Here is a 23491-nt window from a genome sequence, read left to right as displayed (position 1 = left end):
TTTAAAAATAGGAAAATATTTTTTTTATAATTATTATATATTTTTTTTTTTAATAAATTAATATATTAATCTATTAATATTATAATTTAAAAAATATTAAATATCAAAATAAATATATTTTAGAGTTTTTACAATATAAAATTTTATTAATTATTTCATTTACATCATTTATAAATTCATTTACATCATTCATAAATTATTTTATGAATAATTTAAAATATAATTAAAATAATAATTTAGTTATTTTGATTACTTCATTATCTATAAACTATTTTAATGCCCTATCAATATCCTGATAGTATTAAAATTAACGTAGCTGAATAATCTGATGATAGAGAATTTCATTTAAATTGTATTAATTTTAAAATAAACCTTTAATATAATAGTCCTCCTCACTTTTAATATCTTGGTTATAGTAAATTCACAGCTTGCCTGCAAATAAAGCTGATGTTGCTTTATCTACTCAAGGTGCTAAAGTTTCAATAATAACCATATAATTTAATTTGCATGATCTGATAGTACTAAAATTATTTAAAAAAAAATTAAATTTATTTTCTCTAATTTTTTTTAGACAAATTTATTTAATTTTTTTTGTTCAATAGATTTATAGGACAGATAAAAATTTCTTAAATAATAAATTTTATACATTTATTTATAATTTAATTATTCCGAATTTCAAATTTCAAAGTTTATGTTATATTATTTATTTTTAATAACTTAACATTATTTTTTTATTATTTATTATTTAAAATTAAAGAAATAGAACGACATATTATTTTTTTATTTAATGAATTAAACGTTTAGATGTATTTACATTACTAATGTATGTTAATTTATTATTTAAATTTTATATATGAATTTATATGACTTTATCAAATATTATAAAAAAGAAACTGAATAACTTTATAAGTTTTAGTAAATAAACATACATAAATTAAAAAAACCATTAATTTTATTTTTATTTTATAATAAATATAAATATTCTTTTAAAATAATGTATATTAATTATTCAATGTTAAAAAAAAAAAAGCTTTCATATATATATATATATTATTATATATTTAAAAAAAATTATATAATTTATATATTATATATAAAATTTTATACTTTTAACTTAACTTATTATTAATAATTTATAAAATTATAAAAGAAATAATAAAATTAATTGAGATTTATAATATATAAAATATATTTGTTTTTAATAATATAAAATTATATTTAAAAAAATTAAAAATCATTTTAGTTAATTATATTTGTATTATATATATTAAGAAATATTTTATTTATTAAATATATTACAATTTAAAAAATTATATATAACAAATTATATATTTATTTAATATTTATATAATTAATATAAAGTTTTATATAAATACTTAAATTAAATTCTTTTAATATAAATTTAATTATTATATTAATTTATAAAAAATTATATTTATTTATATTAAAACCATGTTACATATTTATTTAATATAGCATATTTATTAGAAATGCAATAAATTGACTAAAACAAAGTATATAATAAAAAAAATCTATAATTATATTTAATAATAAATATATATATACTTTAATAATATATTTAACTATATTAGAATTTATAAGTTTTATTTTTAAATATTATAACTATATGTTTATTTAATCAATAATATTATTTAATAATATGTTTAATTTATTTAAGATAGAAATAAATATTGATAAATAATTTACTGCATATATAAAAGCATAAATAAAATAAAAAAATTTGTTAGAAATTTAAATATATTTCGAAATAATTGTAAAGTTATTTTTTATAAGTAAATAAATATGATTATATAAAGATTATTTAATTAAAAATATTTCATTACTTTTTTTATCCTTTAATTATCTTTCATTAATTATTTTTTTATTTTAAATTTTCTTATATGTATTTTTTTATTAAAATATAAAAATAAAATAAAATCAATAAATAAATAATTTATTATTGAGTTTTTTTTTTAAAATAAAATAAAATTATTTAAATAATAATTATATATAAAATGAATTTTTTACTATTTCATAAAATAAAATTTATTATCGTAATTTTGCATTTATTTATGAGCAAATTTACTTTAGCATATAATAAAATAAAATAAAATTTTATAAAAAAAATGCATAAAAATATATTAATAATTTTGATTATATAATTATTTATCAATAAATTAAAAGCTGTAAAATGTAATTGGGGTACAGAAACTAATCTTGAAGGTATAGATGATAATCTAGGAAATCGAGCAAATTGTGTTAACTGTAAAGCTAATTATTATTTTAGTGGTGCTAATTTCATTCCTGGTGTCAGTTTATGCGAACGCTGTCCAATTTCAAAATTTTAAGATGCTAGAGCCAATGATGGTAATATTGCTACATTAGCTGTTCAATGCGATATTAATTGTCCTACTGGTACTTAAACTGAACAAGGAAATACTACTTATGTATTATTAAGAAATGAATGCAATTTTTGTAAGGCTAACTATTATTACGAAAGTTTTATTATTAATTTCACAGGAGGTGTTGACAAATGCAATAAATGTCCAGTATAAAAAGCTTCTGGTTTTGAAGCAACTTTAGGATCTAATGCAAAACTAGCCATATAATGTGACGTTACTTGCCCTACCGGAACAACAACTAAAACTGGATCAACTAGTTATGTATCACATAAAAATGAATGTGTTAATTGCAATGCTGACTTTTATTTTGATTCATTTTACTTTTATGCAGGTATTAGTACATGCAAACCTTGTCCAGTAAAAAAAACTTCTGGTGCTATACATACGGAAGGTTTAAATGCTTAAATATATATCTAATGCGATGCTGAATGTCCTTTTGGTACTGTAATTTATGATGGAAAAACAACCTATTTTAAAAATGATAAATCCGAATGTGTTAAATGTGCTACTAATTTTTATACTATAAAGTAAAATGGTTGGATAGCAGGTACTGATACATGCATTCCTTGTCCTAATATTTTAATTTTAAGTGGTAAAGCAAATTACCCTTTTTCTGCTACTTATGCTGCTTAATGCAAAATTGTTTTCTCTTAATTTTTAACATTTTCTTTATTATTAATTTATTTATATTTCTTATGATAAATAAAAATATAAAAATATTGTATATTTAAATTATATTTAAATAAATAAATATTATTATTTAAAATTAATCTATATTGTTTTTTAAAACAAAAATATATGTTTAAGAAACATGAAGTATATTTTTTAATTTCATAAATAATTTAAAAAATTATATTTATTTGTTCTTTTCAAATTTTATATAGTTTTTTTATTAATAAAGCATTTCGATTGTTAAATTATATTTTTTATAAAATATATATTTTAAATTTTTTATTTTTTATTAATTTATAAAAATTTTCAATGCCAAAATAATGAATTGTAAAAGCAAATATAATAAGAGTTTTGTATTAATAAAACTTTTATAAATAAACCTATTTTTTATGATGATAAGTATTAAAATATTCATTTTTTTGATAACAAAATTAATTAAATTTAAAAAGGCAAGAATTTATAAAATATATTTTATTATAGATTATGAACTTTTAGTTTTTAAAAATAAATATATATATTTATATTATAAAAACTATATTTTTATTATTTAATAAATATAATAATTTTTTATAATATTAAAAATATTATATGTATTTAAAAATAATTAATTTAAATATTTTATTATTTTTAAATAAAATTATTATATATTTTTTAAGTTATATATTAAAAATTTTATAATCTATTAACAAAAATATTTTTTTACAATTTAATATAATAATTATATAGTTTATGCGAATATTTATCCATTTTTTTTAAATAAAATAAATGAATTAGATATTGTAGTTAATAATATAAAATAAAAATATAATTTTAATATTAAAACAATTCATAATTTAACTATTTATTCTAATTATTGTATAAAAATAAAATATAATTATTAACAATTATTAGAAATTATATTGCTTAGTTTTATTATTGTTACTTTTGTTTAATAAAATAGATTTAGTTTAAATATATTAATTTAAATCATCTTAAATAAGATTTATTATACTCTATTGATATTTTTTTTTATAGCAAATTTTATAAGTACATAAATAAAATTGTATTAATTAAAAGAAAATATATTATTTTATAATTTTTTTTAATATTTATAATTTAATAAAATTATTTTAAACTTAATTTATATAGTTACAAAAGTTTATATATGAATTTGCTTTTTATAAGATCTTGTTTTAAAAAATAGAAAAAAATTAAATATTTTTTTTTAAAAATAAATAATAAAAAATTATTATGTGTTTAATTGTTTATATATTGAAAAATTATTGTATTAAAAATATATGGAATTTTTTTTAATTTTTTTTTAAATATTTTTTATGAAAATTACTTTTTTAACTTTTATAAATAAAAATTATTATATTTATAATGATATTTTATATATTATTAATGTTTGTTTTTTTTAAAAAAAACAAATAATATTTTAAAACAACTTTATAATATCTACTAATAATTATAAAATATTTATTGTTTTATCATATAAAAAAATAAATATATTATATTGTATTATATAAAAATAAAACTTGTTTGCAATTTTTTTATAATACTTTATAAATAAAAAAAATAGATTAATTTTTTTATTTTTTAACTATTAAAAAAAGACGAACAAGTTGTACTTTTTCATAATATAATATTTTTTTTAATAATTCAAATATAACAAATTTTTATAATAATTTAAAATAAATATTTAAATCTATTACATAAATATTTTTTTATAATTCTAAAATATATATATCATAATTTAATAATATATTAATATTTTATTATTAAAAATTTTTTATGCATAAGAAAATATAAATAAAGTTTATATATAATATAATTATTTATATAAATTAAAAATCAAATTAAAATTAAAATTATATTTTATATTGTTTAAATAAATAATAATAATTTATATATAATTATAATACCTTATTTCCTTTTTATATGTTATATGAATTAATTAAATTTTTAAAATATTATATCATTAACAATAAATATATAGTTTTATTTCACTAAAAAATAATATTTATTAATTTCTTTTCTTCTATATTATATTTAATTTAATTCTTTATATTAACTATTTGGTAATATTACTATAGTTAAAGAAAAACGATTGATATTAATATTATATAATTTTATTTATATTACAGAATTTAATTTGTATAAATACTAAAAATTATTATTAATAAGAATAAAATACATAAATTATTATATTTTATAAAAACATAATATTGTAATTATTTTTAAATATTATCTACTTTATTTTATTTATAATAATAAATAAAATTATAAAAATAAAATATATATTATTTAATTTTTACTATTAGTAAGATTTATTATGTATTATTAATTTTTTAATAATACATCTGAAATTTTTTTAATTTAATTTATTATTCTATCTAATTTTTTTGCACAAATTATTTTCTAATTAAATTCAATTCAATATTAAAAATGGTTTTTTCTATTAAAATGATATTAAAGAATTATTAATTTAATTTTTTATTTATATAAAATAATTTTTAAATATATTATTTTTACTATTTTTTGTTAAATAATTTTATTTCACTAATAATAAAAAAAAATAGATTATAAAGATTATTTATATTTAAAATATTTTTTATTTTATTTAATTTATAATCAAAATTTTCTTTTACAAACATTAACATTTTTTTTTATTCTTTTTATATAATTAATTTATTGTTCAAATAAATCATTTATTTATAATCGAAAGAATAAATATTACAGTATTTAAATTTTTTCGAATAGCTTTTTTAATATATTACATTATTAAAATTTATATTTAAAAATAACAACTTTCAGAAAAAATTAATTTTATAGTTATTTAAAATAACTATAAATTTACTTAATTATTTAATTTACCAAATTTATAAATTATTATAAAAATATTTTTTAAAAAATTAAATAATATTCTAGTTGTTTTGAATATTTCATTACCTATAAACTTATTTATATGATTAGCAATACTCTGCTGGTACTGAAACTAACTTAGTTGAATAGCTGATGATGGATGATTTCCTCAAATTCGTGTTAATTTTAAATTAATTTTTTACTGTAATATTCCTTATTTTTTATATTGGCATTAGAATATGTACAACAGGTCAATCAATAACCTTGAGATATTGGTGCTTAACACAATTCAGGTGCTGTTAATTTCTGCTCATAGTATAATATTGAATTATTTTTGATACTAAAAATTGATGATAGAAAACAAATTATATGCAGTAATCAGAAAATATAATGTATATTAAATTATTATTAAAATTATAGACATAAATTATTAATAACTTTATCAAATATTAAACAAAAAATAACTGAACAAAATTATAAATTTTTAAAAATAAAATAAAATAGAGCATATAATTTTTATATTTATAAAAAATTAATATATTATATTTTATTATTATAAATGTATAAAATTATTTAAAAAATAATAATATTAAATCAAATAATTATAATATATAATATATAAAATATTAAAATTATTAAAAATTTTCATATTTATAAATTAAAAAAATTTACATTAATTTTACATATTATTTAAATTTTATATATTAAAAAATACATGTATTTATTATTCTTCATTTTCAAAAAAAAAATATCAGATATAAAATTTTTGGATTAAAAAATTAATTATATACAATTTAATTATATTTTTAGTATTTAATTAAAAAATAATATTAATTAAAAATATATATTTTTTATATAAATTTAAATAATAAATATATATATATATATATATATTTCTATTTCATATAGTAAATAAAAATATTTAAAAAAACATTAATAATCTAATTATAAATAATTTTTAGTTTACATTTAACATTAATATGTAATTTTTTTTTTTTTTTATATATATATATATATATATATATATATATATAATAGAAAATTTTTGTAATATTTTAATTAATATAATGGATATTTTTATTATATAAAATTCATATTTAAATACTATAAATAATTTAATAAAGATTTTTATTAATTATAATAATTATTTACTTTATTATATGAATAAATAATTCATTTTTTTAAAAAATATTCAATTATTATTAGAAATATTTTTTTAGTTATTTTTTTTATAATTAATATAAATATTAATTATTGAATAAATGATTTAGATTTACAATTAATAATATTATCATATTTTTTTATTATGTTTTTAAAATAATTATGCAAAAATTACTTCTTTTTTTTTTAATTTTTAAATTGTTAAATTATTCGTACTATTTTTTAAAAAATAAAAATAAAATAATCCTTTTATATATATTTATTCATAAAAAAAATATATTTTTATTAATATAAATAAATTTAATATATATTTAATTTTATTTATTTTTATATAGTAAAATTTTATAATTAGTATAATTTTGCATTTATTAAACACCAAATTAACTTTAGTATATAATGTAATAAATTAAAATTTTATTAAAAAAAAAAATGCATAAAATTATATTATTATCTTTAATTATTTCATTATTTATCAATAAATTAAGTTTTTTACCCTGCCCAGAGGGTACTGAAACTAATGTTTCTGGTGTAGATGATGATTAAGGTAATCCAGCAAATTGTGTTAACTGTTAACCTGATTATTATTTTAATGGTGATAATTTCATACCTGGTGTTAGTGAATGCGAAGAATGTCAAATTTCAAAAGCTGAAGGTACTTAAGCCAATCCAGGTGGTATTGCTACATTAGCTCTTTAATGCGACATTAATTGTCCTGCTGGTACTTAAACTGAAAATGGAGAAACTGTTTATGTAGCATAAAAATAAGAATGTAATTTTTGTAAAGCTGACCATTATAACATATTCGATAAAGATGACTTCGAACCAGGTGATTACTTTTGCGAGGAATGTTCAATAAAAAAAACTTCTGGTTCATAAGCTACTATAGGTTTTGAAGCTTAAATAGAAAAATAATGTAACATTGCTTGCCCTACAGGAACAACAACTGAAACTGCAGAAACTAATTATAAAATTCATGAAAATGAATGTATTAATTGCAATGTTAACTTTTATTTTGATTCCAATGAATTTTTAGATGGGGTAAGTACATGCAAACCTTGTCCAGTAAAAAAAATTATTGGAGCAGTACGGACATAAGGTTAAAATGCTAAAAAGAAGTATAATGTGATGTTTAATGTCCTGATGGTACTGTAGTTAAGGATGGAAAAACAACTTTTGAAAATGAAAAATCTGAATGTGTTAAATGTGCTCCTAATTTTTATACTGCAAAGCAAGAAGAATGGATAGCAGGTATTGATATATGTTTTCCTTGTTCTAATATTTTGATTTAAGGCGCTTAAGCAAATTATCCTTCTGTTGCTACTCAAGCTACATAATGCAGAGGTACTTTCTCTTAGTTTTTGACATTTTCCTTATTATTTATTTATTTATATTTTTTATGAATAATAAAATATTTTATGAATAATAAAATAATAATTATTTTTATTTTCATATAATTAAGTAAAAAATATAAAACAATAGTTTCATATATAAATATTTATGTATTATATAAATAATAAATACCATAAAAACCTAATATTCTCTTTTTTATTTATTTTACTTGTAATATTTTAAATAATAAATTTAAAATCAGTGAAATAATTTAATATATTATAATTTATTTATATTAGAAAAATGACAAAAATAAATATTTTAGTTAGGAGATATAATATTTTTAATTATATATATATATTTATTTCATAAATATATTAATGAATTTTATTTTACATTTCCATTTAAATTTTAATATATTATTTTATTATAATAGCCTTTTGAATATTATTTTTTTGAATATTTTTGTTTAAAACAAAAATAATATATTCTTAATGCAAAAAGAATAATTAGTGATAATAAAAAAGATTAATAAAAAAAATCTGTTATTTAAGGACAAATAATACTCATTTTTTTTGATAATAAAATTAGTAGATATATTAATCTTAATTTTAGTATAATAAAATAGATTTAGTTAAAATATATAAATAAATATATAAATTAAAATCATTTTTAAATAAGATTTTCTATACTCAAATAATATTTTTTTTATTACAAATTTATAAATAAATAAACATGATTTCATTTTTAAAAGAAAAAAATAAAATTTTATAATTTTTATTTAATATTTAAATTTATTAAATAATAATATATTTAATAAATATATTTTTATAAAAAATTAATAAATTTATTTGCTTTTTACTAAATTTAATCTTTTAAAAATAAAAAATCAATTTATTTAACAATTTTTTTTTATTTAAAAAAAAAATTTCAATGATTATTAATTACAATACTTTTAATAATTTTAAAACTATCAAATAAAAATATGTGCATTTTTATTTTAAATTTTTTTTAGAAAATTTTATAAAATATACATTATTAATTATTAAATAATAAAAAAATTATTATATCTTTAATTTAATTGTTATTATTTATTTTCTTTTTTTAATAAAAATAAATTTAAAAAATAACTTATATATAAAATATCTATTATTAATTATTAATTTTTTTTTTTTTCTTGAATATAAAAAGAAAATATATTATGTTTTTTAAATAATACAAATACTTGAATCTTTATAATTTAATATATTTAAATTTAAAAAATTTGCATTTATTTTTTCAATATTTTTTAAATTAATAAACATATCATAATTTAATATTGCTTTTATTAACAAAATTACATAATCTAATCATTTTATATATAAGAATATATAAAATAATAAATAAATTAATTTTTACTATTAATAAATAATAAAATAAAAATTATTTTGTTTATTGATTATAATTTAAAAATATAATATATAAATTTTATTTTATACTAATATCATTATTTAATTTTAAAACCTTTTGACTTATTTTTTTATATAAAAATTTTGTTTCGTTAATATTAAACGAAATAATTTTTATTTCACTAAAAAAAATTATTATATATTTCCAAATTATATTCGAATAAATTCTTTGAATTAACTATGTTATAAAATTACTATAACTAAAAGAAAAAAAATAATATTAATAATAATATAATTTATTTTATATTCTTATATTAAATTAGTTAAAATAATAATTTTTTATTAATTTGTAAATTAATTATATATTATTTTAAATATATCATAAAATATAATATGATACATACAATATATTTATTATAATAATTAAAATCTATTTTCTAATTATTTTAACATACATTCTCTTTAATTTTATTTATAATAATTAATAAAATTATATATTTTATTAATTTTGACTATTTAAAAGATTTATTATTATTTTTAATTTTTTAAAACAATTGGTTAGATAAAATCTTTCAATTTAATTTTATTTAATTCTATCTAATTTTATGCACAAATTGTATTGTAATTAAAATAAAATAAATATTAAAAATTATTTTATTAAGTGAAAAATATTAATGAATTGATAATTTTACTTATTATATATATAAAAAAATCTAATAATAATTATTATGAAATAAACTCTATTTAATTATTTATAGAAATACTTTAAATTCTTTTATTAAGATAAAAATAAAATAATTATGTTTATTTATAAAAAAAATATTTTTTATCACTTAATATTATATTTAATTATAAAAATATAAGTTTGTTTATAGTTTTTTAATAACAATTTTATTATTATTTTAAAATGTTTTGATTCTATATCAAATAAGTAATTTATTTAAAATTGTAAGTATAAACACATTAATTTAAATAAAGAAACAAAATTATTTAATATTAAAGTTAGAATTATATAAATAATATTTTTATTCTGAGTATTTATTATAGTTAGTAAACACAAAAATATATTAAACAATATTTAAAGTAAAAAAGAATATAAATATTATTATTAAAAATAAGAAAAAAATTAGTAATAATAAAATTTTCCTAGAGCTTCTGGTGCTGTTAATTTCTCCAGAAAATATAATAATATTATATGTATTTTTGATACTGAAATTACTAATAAAAAATAAATTATATTAGTAATCAAAGAATTGACTAATTGTAAATTATAAATAACCGGACTCCTCTATTTAATGCAGGCGCGTGTTCATACATAGCTTTTCCTGCGAAAAAATCTAATATTGGTGTATTTGTTAAAGGTGCTGCTGCTAATATTCATATAATGTAAAGTTGCATGCCCTGCTCGTACTGCACTTGCTGATAAACAAATAATGCATTAATTAAAGTGTTCACTTTCACTATAATTTTAAAACTCGTTTTAATGCAGGTTATAATGCTTGCAAAGCTTGTCAGCTAATAAAACTGCCGATGTTGCTGTAGCAACTCAAGGTGCTATAGTTTCAATAATAAACATATAATTTATTTTAAATAATCTGATAATACTAAAAAAAGGAAATATTTTTTAAAAAATTAAATGTATTTATACTTAAAAAATATACTCTAATATTTTTTAGACAAATTTATTTAAATTTAATTGTTCAATAGATTTTTAATGTAGAAATAACTATTTGTGGAATAATAAATTTTATATATTATTTATAAATTACTCATTCAATGATTATATTTATATTATATTTTTTAAAATAAAATATATTTGTTTGTAAAAACAAAATAATAATTATTTATTATATAAAAAAAGAAAATAAATGCTATATTTTATATTTATTTATAAATTTGTTTTGTTGATATATATGAAATTATTATTTAATTTAAGAATTATATTATTAAAGAATTTATCTAATAAAGTATAATAAGAAACTGAATAATTATTATAAATTTTTATAAATAAAAATGTATATATTAAATAAATCATTAAATAATTTTTTGTATTTTAAAATTAAAGTTAATTTTAAATTATAAAATATATATAAAAATAAAATATTCAAATTATAAAAAAAAAATATAATGAAATATAATAAATATATATATATATATTTATATTATTTTAAATTTATTTTTTATATTTTTTTATATTTTATTTATAATTATTTATATTTATTTAAATTATTTTAATTTAATTTTAAAATTTTCACAATCTTAATTAATAAATTTTTTTTTTTTATTATTTTAAAATAAATATTTTTTATTAATTAAAATTAATAATAGAAATATATTTAAAATTTTTATGTAATAAATATTTAATTATTTAAATTATTTAATTTTTTTTTAAAAAAAATTAAATAATTTAAATATTTTTAAGCATTTTATATTAATTTTGTATATTAAAATTTACTTTTATTTATTTATATTTTCATATTTAAAAATATCAGATAAAATTTTTTTATGATTAAAAATTTATTTATACACAATTTAATTTTAATTTTTATATTAAATATTTAATAATAATAATTTATAAATATATTGTCTTATATAAATTAAAATATATTATAAATATATTTTTTTTTCATATATTATATATATTTATATATAACAAAATATATTTAAATAATTAATATAAAAAAAAAAAAAATCTTTATATTAAATTATAAACATGTAATATTTTATAAATATATTTTCTATATTAATTAATATATTAAAATTTCATATTTTTAAATAAAATTCTTATTTTAAATTTTTTTTTTAATTTTTAATAAACATAAAAAAAAAAAATGTATTAAATTTTTAAGAATATAAATAATTTTTTTTTTTTTTGAATTTAAAAATATTTCTTAATCAATAAAAATATAATTTATTTAATAAATAATTTAGATTACAATAAATAATATTATTATATTTTATTTATTATTTTAAAATAATGATACTAAAATAAATTTTTAATTTGTTTAATTATCTGATAAGTAATATTTTTTAAAAAAAACAAAATTAAATAAAATAGTTTATACTAAATAAAATGAAATTTAAATAATAATATATAAAACTAATATAAATTTTATTTTTTATGTTTTAAATAATTTTTTTTTTATATATTTAATTTTACATTTATTAATGACCATATAAACTTTAGTATATAACTTAATTATTTAATATTTTATAAATAAAAAAAATTGAATAAAAATATAATAATAATTTTTATTATTTCATTATTTTTCAATAAATTAAAAGCTTAACTTTGTTTATTGGGTACTGAAACTAATGTTGCTGGTGAAAAAGATCATCAAAGAAATCCAGCAAATTGTGTTAACTTTAAACCTGATTATTATTTTAATGGTGATAATTTCATTCCTGGTGTTAGTGAATGTTAACAGTGTCCAATTCCCTTAAAAATTGCTGCATAATAAGCAAATGCAGGTGGTATTGCTAAATTAGCTCTTTAATGTGAAATTAATTGTCCTGCTGGTACTTAAACTGAACATGGAGAAACTGTTTATGTAGCATAAAAAGAAGAATGTAATTTTTGTAAAGCTGGCTTTTATTTTCAAAGTGATATTTTTACTTTCTCAGCAGGTGTTCACAGATGCGAATAATGTGGAATAAAAAAAGCTGGTGGTTCTAAAGCAACTTTAGGTGTTAATGCTTCAATAGAATAATAATGTAACATTAATTGCCCTACTGGAACAATAACTGATACTGGAGCAACTATTTATTTATCACATTAAAGTGAATGTGTTAATTGTAATATTAATTTTTATTTAGAATCGCATTACTTTTTAGCAGGTGAAAGCACATGCAAACCTTGTCCAGTAAAAAAAAGTTTTGGTGCTAGACATACTTTAGATTAAAATGCTAAAATAGAAGTATAATGTGATGTTGAATGTCCTAATGGTACTGTAATTTATGATGGAAAAACAAATAATTTTAAAAATGAAAAATCTGAATGTATTAAATGCGCTGCTAATTTTAATAATGTAAAGCAAGAAGAATGGGTAGCAGGTACTGATATATGTTTTCCTTGCTCTAATATTTTGATTTAAGGCGCTTAAGCAAATTATCATTCTGTTGCTACTCAAGCTACAATATGCAGAGGTACTTTCTCTTAGTTTTTGACATTTTCCTTACTATTTATTTGTTTATATTTTTTATGATGAATAAAATAATAAATATTTTTTATTTTCATATAATTAAGTAATAAATATAAAACAATAGTTTATTATATAAAAAATTATGTTTTATATATAAAATAAATAGCATAAAAAAATAATATATTTTTTATTTTAATTGTAATATTTTAAATTATAAAATTGAAATCAGATTAAAAAAAGAATTTTAGTATAGTTCTTTTATTATAGTAAATAAATTAATATATATTTGAAAAATGACAAAAAATAAATATTTTAATTAGGAGATATAATATTTTTAATTATATATATATTTATTTCATAAATATTTTAATGAATTTTATTTTACATTTCCATTTAAATTTTAATATCATTCTTTTATTATAAAAAGTAATTTTATTATTAAATTTTTGAATTTAAATATTTTTGAATAAAATTTATATATTTTTTTTATTATTAATTTATAAAAATATTTAAAGTCAAAATAATTTATTATTAAAGCAAAAGTAATGAGTGTTTTGCATTAATAATAACTTTTTTTATAATTTTAAGTATAAAAAATACATAAATTATTTGAATATAAAATTATATTTATATTTATATTTATATTTATATTTATATTTATATTTATATTTAAATTAAATAATATAAAAAAGCATTAAATTTATATAATATATATTCATCTAATTTATATTACTTTGACTTTTAATAAGATACTCACTAATATTTATATTGTTTAAAAATATATTTAAATTAATTTTTTATTTTTTGATAAATATAATGAATCTATTTTAATATCTATAATACTATATATGAAAAAATAAAATATTTATTTATTTTATTGAATTTTATAATAAAAATCATTATATATTTATAATTCTAATTTTAAAAATATAATAATATCTAAAAATTTACATTAAAATATATTTTTTTAAAAATATAAAAATGTAAAGATTATTAGTTTTGAAGATTATTAAAAAAATGTTTTCTTTTCATTTTAATTTATTAAAAAATTATATAGATTATGCGATAAATTATTAATTTTTTTTAAATAACAATTAATTAGTTATTAATTTATTTATATATTCTATTCATTCAATAAATATATTTTTATTAAAAATTATTAAATTATATTTCTTAGTTTAATTATTCTTAAATTTGTATTAAAAAAAAAATATTTAAAATAGTTTTTTATTTATCTTTTATATACTGTAATAATATTTTTTTTTAGTGTAACTTTTATAAATGCATTTATTAAAAAAAAAATATAAAATAAATTTTTATAATTTATTAACATTTATTTATATATAAAACTTATTAATACTTAATTTATATATTAATAAAAAAAAATTAAATTAATTGAATTTCTAATAAATTTTATTTTTTAAAAATAAAAAAATTAAATTATCTAATTAATAATTTTTTTTATTTAAAAAAAATAATTCTGAATAATTTTATTTTAATTAGCTTTTGTAGACAAAAATAATCTATAAATAATTAATATATATTTAATAAAAATAATGAAATTAAACCAATTTTTAATAAAAATAAATAATAATAATTTTATTTGTATTTTTTTAGAAATAATAAATAGATTATATTTTTTAAACTATAAAAAATTTCAAACAAAATTCATTGATAAAATTAAAAATAAAATATATTTTATAAGAAAAGATTGTAAAAATATCACAAAATAACCGCATTCGTATAAAAGCAAATTTAAATTAAAAATTTAATTTTTATCATTATAACTTATGATTTTAAACTACAATCATGTCGAAAAATTAAAAATATTGGTACAATTTTAAATAAATATTTTTTTATTTAATTACATTTTTATAAAGAAAGAAAAAAGAAATTTATTCTTAAATAAAATTTTTATGCAATTCCAGCAATTTTAAAATATAAAAATAAATTAATAATTACAATCATATATTTTGATTATTAGAATATATATTTAATATTTTTTACTATATTCATATAATATTTGTTTAATTTTAAGATTTAATATCATTTAAAAGGTTAATGTTTTTATATCTAAAACATTTATTTTATAAGCATATAATAATATAAATAATAAAAAATAAAATTATTAATAAAAGCATTTATTAAATAATATGTATTTAGCATAAAAAAATATAATAAATCTTATGTTAGATGTATAAAATCCTAAATTTAAATATTATTTATAATTAATATTATAGATATAAATGCTAATATTATATTTATTTATAAATAATAATATGTGAATAACTTATTTTATATAAAACATTTTTTTTATTATTTTCTAATGATATAATAAGATTTTAGATAAATTAATATAAATATATATATTATATATTTATATATATTTATTTTAGATGATTTAATTTATTAATAAATCTTATTAATGTTACAAATATTTATATTAAATTTAACAAATTTTATTGTAATTAAAATAAATGAATAATAAAAATAATTTTTCAAATAAAAAAATATTAAATAATTTTTAATTTAATTTATTATCATAATATAATAATGATTAAATAAAAGTTTTAATAAATATTTTTGAAAAAAACTTATTTTATTATTTTTACTTATTTTTTTTAATTATTTAAATAATTGCAAAAAATATTGATTATCATCTTTCATATACATTAATTATTTTTAAATATTTAATTGATATTTTAATTAAATAATTTTTTTGAATTTGAAAATAATAAATTATTTATATTTAAAATATTTAAATTATTTAGAACTTTAATTAAACAATATAATTATTAAATATTGAATTGTTTATTATATTTTACTAATCTTTTTTTTCTAACTGTTTATTTTAATAAATACAGAAGAATATATAATATTAATAAGTTATAAAGTTGATATTAATACAATTTTTAAATGTGTATGTAATAATTAATAAAAAAAACAAATATAGTAAATATATAAAATATTATTAATTTTTTAAATATATTTTATTTTAATTAATTATATGAATTTTTTTAAAAAAAAATTAAAATATAAATAATTTTAGTATTTTTGATTACTTTAATATCTATGAATTATTTAAATTAATTGCAATGTCCTGTTCTTTCTAAAGCTAATTTAGCTCTGGATAAGCTGATGATTGATGAATTCTTGCAAATTATATAGCAGTAAATCCAGAATTAATTAATTGTATACCTCCCTTTTTATTAATAATCGGGATTCTCTTTATAATGAAGGTGCGTATTCATACATAGCTTGTCAAGCAATAAGATCTATTGGTTGTGTATCTGTTAAATGTGTTGCTGCTAATATACTGACATAATATAACGTTGCATGCCCTGCTCTTACTACACTTGCTGATAGACACATAATGTATTAATCAAAGGGTTAACTTTTAATATAATGATAAAACTCATTTCAATACAGGCTATAGTGTATGACAGCTTATTAGCTAATAAAGCTGCAAATATTGCTGTAGCCACTCAAGGTGCTAAAGCTTCAATAATAGCCATATAATTTACATTGCATGAATGGAAAGTATTAAATGGAAATATTTTTTAAAAAAAATTAATTTTATTAATTCTTGAAAATTATTCTCTAATATTTTTTTAAACAAATTTAATTTTTTTCGATAGATTTTTAGGCAAGTTAAAAATTTCTTGAATACAAAATTTTATATAAACACTTATAATTTACTCATACTAAAAATTCAATTTTCTAAGTTTATTTTAGTATTATAAATTTATAAAAATAAATACAATTATTTTTGAAAATAAAAATTTATATTTTATTATTTAAATTTAATTAAATTCAATGCTTTATTTATAGTTAATTTAATTTTTATTATTGTTGTCTTTATATTAATTATTTATATTAACTTATTATGATATTTTTGACATTTTATATTAATGACTTTATCAATTATAATTTAAAAAGAAACTGTAAAACATTATGAATTTTAATAAATAAAACTACCTATATTATAAAAACCAAAAAAATTGTTTTTAATTTTTTTATAAATAAAATTTTAATTTAAAATTATACATATAAATATTATATAACATTGCAATACAAAAAATAATATAAAATCTATAAATTATAATTGAAAAATATATAATCGAATTTATATATAAATAAGAAATAAAAATATATTATTTTTATTTTTTTAAAAAAATATATATTTTGAATAATTAAAAAATTATAAAAGTATTTTAAATATTAATTAATTATAACTTTTTATATTTAAATAAAAATATATTTATTTAATAATATAAAAATAATAAAAGAATATATTTAGATTAATTATTAATTTTATACATGATATAATATTTTTATTTATTTATCTATTTTTTATATAAAAATATATTATAAAATATTATTTATATAATATATATATATAATTTAATTTTTTTAATAATAGACATTTTAATTAATTTTTTTATTATATTTCATTTCTTTTAATTTAAAAATAATTTGTTATATATATTTTTTTTCATATATAATATAAATTTAATATTTTTTTTTTAATTGCGATAATTCTTCAGAATTAAAAAATAATAAAAAAATATCTTTTTTTATTTAAATAATAAATATATAAATTTATCACTAAGATATTTACTATATTATTAAATAAATAAATATATGTGATTTTTTTAAATATTGCAATTACTAATTTTTTATCAAAAATTTTATTTTATTTCATAAAAATATAAACATATAATAATAAATAATTTATTAATTTCATATCTATATAAATATAATTAATTATTTTTTTGATACATAATTTAATTATCTTTATAATAATTATCTATTTTTTTATAAGCAAATAAATATTATATATTTATATTAATTAGTTAGATTTTTAAATAAATAATCTTTTCATATTTTTTTATCATAATTTAAAATAATTATACATTATTTTTATTATATGTTAAATTATCTCTTATGATATATTTTTATAATAAACAATATTAAAATAAATATTTAATCTAATGTTTATTAAATTATTATTGCATAATATTTTATTAATAATAAAGCAAGTATAAATAAAATTAATTTTATATTATTATTTTTTTATTGTGAAAAAATATAGCTTTATAATGATTTAAAAATCTATTATTTAATGACCAAATTTTTGTATAATAATTAATTAATTAAAAATTTATAAAAAAAATTGTATAAAAATATATTAGTATATTTGATTATTTCATTATTTATCTATGAATTATAAGCTACACCTTGTAAATGGGGTACTGAGACTATTTAACAAGGTGTTAATGATGATGGAGAAAATCCAGCAAATTGTGTTAACTGTTAAGCTAATCATTATTTTAATGGTGATAATTTCATTCCTGGTACTAGTTTATGCGATAAATGTCCAATTTCTAAAAAGGTTGTGCTAGAGCCAGTTCAGGTAGTATTGCTTTATTAATTTTTTAATGTGACACTAATTGTCCTGCTGGTACTTAAACTGAACAAGGAAATACTACATATGTAGCATAAAGAGAAGAATGTAATTTTTGTAAAGCTAACCATTATGTTCCGAATGAACGTTTAAGTTTCAGAGCAGGTTTAAGCGAATGCGTCATATGTCCAGCAAAAAAAGTTCTGATTTGAAGCAACTTTAGGTACTGATGCCTCACTAACCAAATAATGTGATGTTTCTTGCCCTACCGGAACAGCTACCATTACTGGATCAACTAGTTATACATTAAATAATTATTAATGTGCTTATTGTGATGCTAACTTTTATTTCGGTTAATTAGAACTCTCTACTCCAGGTGTAAGTATATGCAAACCTTGTCCAGTAAAAAAAACTTACTGGTAGTAAAAAAAATTTAATTTAATTTGCTAGAAAAAACTATAATGTGACACTGAATGTCCTACTGGTACAGTAGTTCATAATGGAAAAAACAATTTTTGAAAATGAAAAATTAGAATGTGTTAAATGTGCTGCTAATTATTCGTATCACAAAACAAAAAGATTGGGTAGCAGGTATTGATACATGTATTCCTTGTCCTAATATAGCAAGTTATGATGCTAAAGCAAATTATCCTTTTTCTGCAACTTAAGCTACCTAATGCAGAGGTGCTTTCTCTTAATTTTTGACATTTTCATTATTATTTATTTATTTATTTATTTTGTTATGAATAAAATAAAAATAATTATATATTTTATATATATTATGTAATAAAGTTTTAACAATTATTTCATATATAATTTTTTTTTATATAAATAATAGATAACATAAAAACTTAATATACTCTTTTATATTTATTATACTTGTAATATTATAAAGAGTTAATTTGAATTTAGTGATTAAAAAAAAAATATTATTAGTATTAATTTTAGTAAATAAATTAATAAATATTATTATAATTTAATAAATGAAAAAAATTATGTCTATTAAGCGAATAAAAGTAATATTTTTAATTTTACATATATTTATTTTATAAATATTTAAATGAATTTTATTTTAAATTTCCATTCAAATTTTAATATAATTCTTATATTATAAAGAGCCTTTTAATTGCCAAATTTTTCAATTAAAATATTTTAATAATATTTATATCTAAAATTTTTTTATATTAATTTATAAAAATGCTTTTATTCAAAACAATGTATTAATAATGTATAACATAATGTGCTTTTTGCATAAATAATATTTGTATTTATAATTTTAAGAAATAAAAATATATGAATTTTTTAGTAAAATAAATAATAAATATAAAAAAGCAATATATTTATATATCTAATTAATATATCTTTAATATTTAATAAAAAATTAATAATATTTAAAATTAATTTTTTGATAAATCTAATAATTTTTAACAATATATTAAAAATATTAAATTTATTTTTATAAATTTTATAAAATAATTATTATAAATTTTATTTATTATAATCATAAAAATTTAATAAATTTATTCATTATAATAAAAATATAAAATAAATATATAATTTTTATAAAGAAAATTAATGATAATATATATATTTATTATAATTATTGAATTAAAATATTATTATTTTTAATTATTAATAAATATATTGCTTAATATTATACCTTTTACATTTACATTTATTTAATATTATTTATATTTTTTTTAGAAATATTAATTGAAATAATTTTTAAATAAGATTTATAATACTCTAAATATGTTTTTTTTATTTATTGTAATTATTATAAATACACAAATTTGATTACATTTATTAAAAGAATATATTTAATTTTATGATTTTTATATTTATTATTAATTAAATTTTATTATATTAAATTAATATATTAACAATACAATTATAAATTATTTGGTTTTTAAATAATGTTTATTAAAAAAAAATTAATCTTTGTAACAATTTTTTTAAGTAAAAAATTAAAAATGATTATTAAATATAATTAAATTAATTAATAAAAAAACATATGTAATTTTTTTTAAAATTATTTTAGATATTTTTTATTTATATTACTTGATGAATTTTAAAAAATTAATAAATATATTATTTTTATATTAAAATTTTTTTTAAAAAAAGTAAAATATTTGTAAATAAAAAATTTATAATATAAATAAAGTATAAAATTGAATTATTATAAAAAATTATTATTTAAATTAAATATAAAAAAATTATATTATATTTTTTTAATAATTGAAATATTATAAATTTTTATTATAATTTGAAATAAAATATTTAAATTTATTTTTTAAATATAATTTAATAATTATTATTTTAATTATTAAAATTTATCATATTTAATATTTTTTTTATTTAAAATATTTTTTATTTTAATATTTTTTATTTAAAAAAAAATATATATTAAATAATATAAAAAATAATATTTTATATTAATTAAAAAATTATTTAATTTTTATAATATTTTGTTTATTATTAAAAAGTATTAATCTAAATATATTATATAATCTTATTTCTTTTTATATTTTAATTAATGTTTATTTAATTAATATTTTATTATATTATTTAATTAAAATAAATAAAATAAGTATTTTTTAACTAAAAAATATATTTTAATAAAATTTTTCTTAATAATATACGAATGAATTTTTATTATTAAGTAGTAATAAAATTATAATAATTAAAAGTAAAAATAAAAATAAATAATAATATATAATATTTTATATTAATTTATTAAATTTATATAAATATAAAATATAATTATTAATATTTGTGCTAATTATAAATTAATTTAAAATTAAAATTAAATTTATAATTTAAGTATAATATTATATTTATAAAGATTTTAAGATTTTAATTTTTTTCACATATTTTCTAATTAATTTTGTTTATAATAAATAATTAATAAAAATATTATAATATTAATTTGACTATTTAAAATTTTTATAATTAGCTTTTAATTTTATAAAAACTAAATAATTTAAAAAACATTTAATTTAAATTTTTTGATTCTTACTTAATTTTATACACAAATTTTATTGTGATTAAAATAAGTATAAACAATTTTGCCTTATAAAAAAATATTAAATATTTATTAATTTTATTATTATAGTTAGATTGTATTAATTTTTTTAAATAGTAGCATTGCAAAATTATTTCTTTAAGGAAAATCTATGTTCATTATAAAAATAAATTTAAAGATTCAAAAGAAAAGTAATTTTAATATTTAAATCTTATTAAATATTTTAGAAATTTAAGAGTATTTTAAATATACTAATAAAAAGTCAACAGAATCATAATCTTAAAAATTATCTTAAAAAATAGAATATAATAGATTTATTATATACTTAAAATCCTAATTATTAATTTTTCATAAAATCTGAAGAAATTATGAAAAAAGGAAATTACATCAAAGTATGTATAATTTAAATAATTTTAAATTAAAGAAAAAAGAAAGTTTAATTATGACACTTTGTTCACTTAATTAAATTACTCAAAAAAACCAAATGAAAAATATTAAATTTGTAATAATTAGAAAGATGTTATTTATAACGTAAGTTAAAATTAATTTTATTAAGTTAGAAGCAATAATTATAAAATAACAATGAAAAATTTTTCTAAAATTTAAAAAAATTAATATAAAAATATTAATCCTAAAAAAGAATTTATAGATAATTTTAAAAAAATAAAAATAAAAATAGAAAATTAAAAAGAATATATGAAAATTAAAATAAGTTAATTAGTACAAAAATAAGTATATATTAATATATATATATACATATTTATATATATATTATTTTTATATTTATCTTATATTATATTTATTTTATGTTAAATTTAAAATTTTATTTTATTAAATATAAATATATTATAATATAATTATATTATTATTAGACTTTATTAAACTTTTTAAACTAAATTTATTATATTTTTTTTAAATATTAATATTAAAACATTTTTATTTAAAATAATTTATTTTATATTTAAAATTTTTCTCTATTTTTTTTTAAATATATATATTTATAAATATTTTATGAATTAATATTTATTTTTTTAATTAATATTAATTATTTTTTAATATTTATTATTATTTTTTTTTTATATTTTTTAATATAAATTTTATAAAATTAATCAAATGTACAA

General features: G+C 12.7%; 3 protein-coding genes and 1 pseudogene across 3 annotated transcripts, besides 44 other annotated features; all 4 read left to right on the top strand. All coding sequences in view use genetic code 6, as the record gives it.

Annotated features, from left to right (window-relative positions):
* Nucleotides 1–142: 142 nt before the first annotated feature.
* Nucleotides 143–202: a microsatellite.
* Nucleotides 203–206: 4 nt separating this feature from the next.
* Nucleotides 207–239: a microsatellite.
* A 797-nt stretch (nt 240–1036) lies between these two features.
* Nucleotides 1037–1096: a microsatellite.
* A 160-nt stretch (nt 1097–1256) lies between these two features.
* Nucleotides 1257–1319: a microsatellite.
* Nucleotides 1320–1539: 220 nt separating this feature from the next.
* Nucleotides 1540–1582: a microsatellite.
* Nucleotides 1583–2126: 544 nt separating this feature from the next.
* On the top strand, nt 2127–3101 carry IMG5_106830 (immobilization antigen isoform, putative; the record flags this gene model as incomplete). Its single annotated transcript, XM_004035008.1, has 1 exon — nt 2127–3101. One exon carries the CDS (start codon nt 2127–2129, stop codon nt 3099–3101), a length of 975 nt encoding a protein of 324 aa, XP_004035056.1.
* Nucleotides 3102–3563: 462 nt separating this feature from the next.
* Nucleotides 3564–3685: a microsatellite.
* Nucleotides 3578–3649: a microsatellite.
* Nucleotides 3679–3726: a microsatellite.
* Nucleotides 3727–4687: 961 nt separating this feature from the next.
* Nucleotides 4688–4757: a microsatellite.
* Nucleotides 4758–5323: 566 nt separating this feature from the next.
* Nucleotides 5324–5356: a microsatellite.
* Nucleotides 5357–6918: 1562 nt separating this feature from the next.
* Nucleotides 6919–6952: a microsatellite.
* A 517-nt stretch (nt 6953–7469) lies between these two features.
* IMG5_106820 (immobilization antigen isoform, putative) lies at nt 7470–8479 on the top strand (the record flags this gene model as incomplete). Its single annotated transcript, XM_004035007.1, has 2 exons — nt 7470–8175; nt 8196–8479. Exons 1-2 carry the CDS (start codon nt 7476–7478, stop codon nt 8477–8479), a joined length of 984 nt encoding a protein of 327 aa, XP_004035055.1. The 5' UTR covers nt 7470–7475.
* Nucleotides 8472–8509: a microsatellite.
* A 3428-nt stretch (nt 8510–11937) lies between these two features.
* Nucleotides 11938–12017: a microsatellite.
* Nucleotides 11939–12020: a microsatellite.
* Nucleotides 11943–12035: a microsatellite.
* Nucleotides 11953–11999: a microsatellite.
* Nucleotides 11953–12043: a microsatellite.
* Nucleotides 12044–12073: 30 nt separating this feature from the next.
* Nucleotides 12074–12120: a microsatellite.
* A 16-nt stretch (nt 12121–12136) lies between these two features.
* Nucleotides 12137–12213: a microsatellite.
* Nucleotides 12214–12424: 211 nt separating this feature from the next.
* Nucleotides 12425–12481: a microsatellite.
* Nucleotides 12482–12552: 71 nt separating this feature from the next.
* Nucleotides 12553–12591: a microsatellite.
* A 182-nt stretch (nt 12592–12773) lies between these two features.
* IMG5_106810 (immobilization antigen isoform, putative) lies at nt 12774–14001 on the top strand (the record flags this gene model as incomplete). Its single annotated transcript, XM_004035006.1, has 2 exons — nt 12774–12816; nt 13082–14001. The coding sequence occupies 2 exons, from the start codon at nt 12774–12776 to the stop codon at nt 13999–14001; spliced, it is 963 nt and encodes a 320-aa protein (XP_004035054.1).
* A 47-nt stretch (nt 14002–14048) lies between these two features.
* Nucleotides 14049–14097: a microsatellite.
* Nucleotides 14098–14244: 147 nt separating this feature from the next.
* Nucleotides 14245–14287: a microsatellite.
* A 272-nt stretch (nt 14288–14559) lies between these two features.
* Nucleotides 14560–14610: a microsatellite.
* Nucleotides 14611–17795: 3185 nt separating this feature from the next.
* Nucleotides 17796–17824: a microsatellite.
* Nucleotides 17825–18285: 461 nt separating this feature from the next.
* Nucleotides 18286–18341: a microsatellite.
* Nucleotides 18295–18341: a microsatellite.
* A 755-nt stretch (nt 18342–19096) lies between these two features.
* Nucleotides 19097–19125: a microsatellite.
* A 180-nt stretch (nt 19126–19305) lies between these two features.
* On the top strand, nt 19306–19557 carry IMG5_106800 (annotated as a pseudogene).
* A 931-nt stretch (nt 19558–20488) lies between these two features.
* Nucleotides 20489–20539: a microsatellite.
* A 251-nt stretch (nt 20540–20790) lies between these two features.
* Nucleotides 20791–20837: a microsatellite.
* Nucleotides 20838–21563: 726 nt separating this feature from the next.
* Nucleotides 21564–21619: a microsatellite.
* Nucleotides 21620–21684: 65 nt separating this feature from the next.
* Nucleotides 21685–21740: a microsatellite.
* Nucleotides 21696–21736: a microsatellite.
* Nucleotides 21723–21798: a microsatellite.
* A 127-nt stretch (nt 21799–21925) lies between these two features.
* Nucleotides 21926–21970: a microsatellite.
* A 154-nt stretch (nt 21971–22124) lies between these two features.
* Nucleotides 22125–22189: a microsatellite.
* Nucleotides 22190–23030: 841 nt separating this feature from the next.
* Nucleotides 23031–23079: a microsatellite.
* Nucleotides 23031–23082: a microsatellite.
* Nucleotides 23083–23147: 65 nt separating this feature from the next.
* Nucleotides 23148–23188: a microsatellite.
* Nucleotides 23189–23199: 11 nt separating this feature from the next.
* Nucleotides 23200–23236: a microsatellite.
* Nucleotides 23237–23384: 148 nt separating this feature from the next.
* Nucleotides 23385–23434: a microsatellite.
* Nucleotides 23386–23454: a microsatellite.
* Nucleotides 23387–23462: a microsatellite.
* Nucleotides 23394–23445: a microsatellite.
* Nucleotides 23463–23491: the final 29 nt, after the last annotated feature.

This window comes from Ichthyophthirius multifiliis, assembly GCF_000220395.1.
Source record: "Ichthyophthirius multifiliis unplaced genomic scaffold scaff_1120509250882, whole genome shotgun sequence".
NCBI classification, from domain to species: Eukaryota; Ciliophora; class Oligohymenophorea; order Hymenostomatida; genus Ichthyophthirius; species Ichthyophthirius multifiliis.
This window is presented reverse-complemented; position numbering and strand designations above follow the sequence as displayed.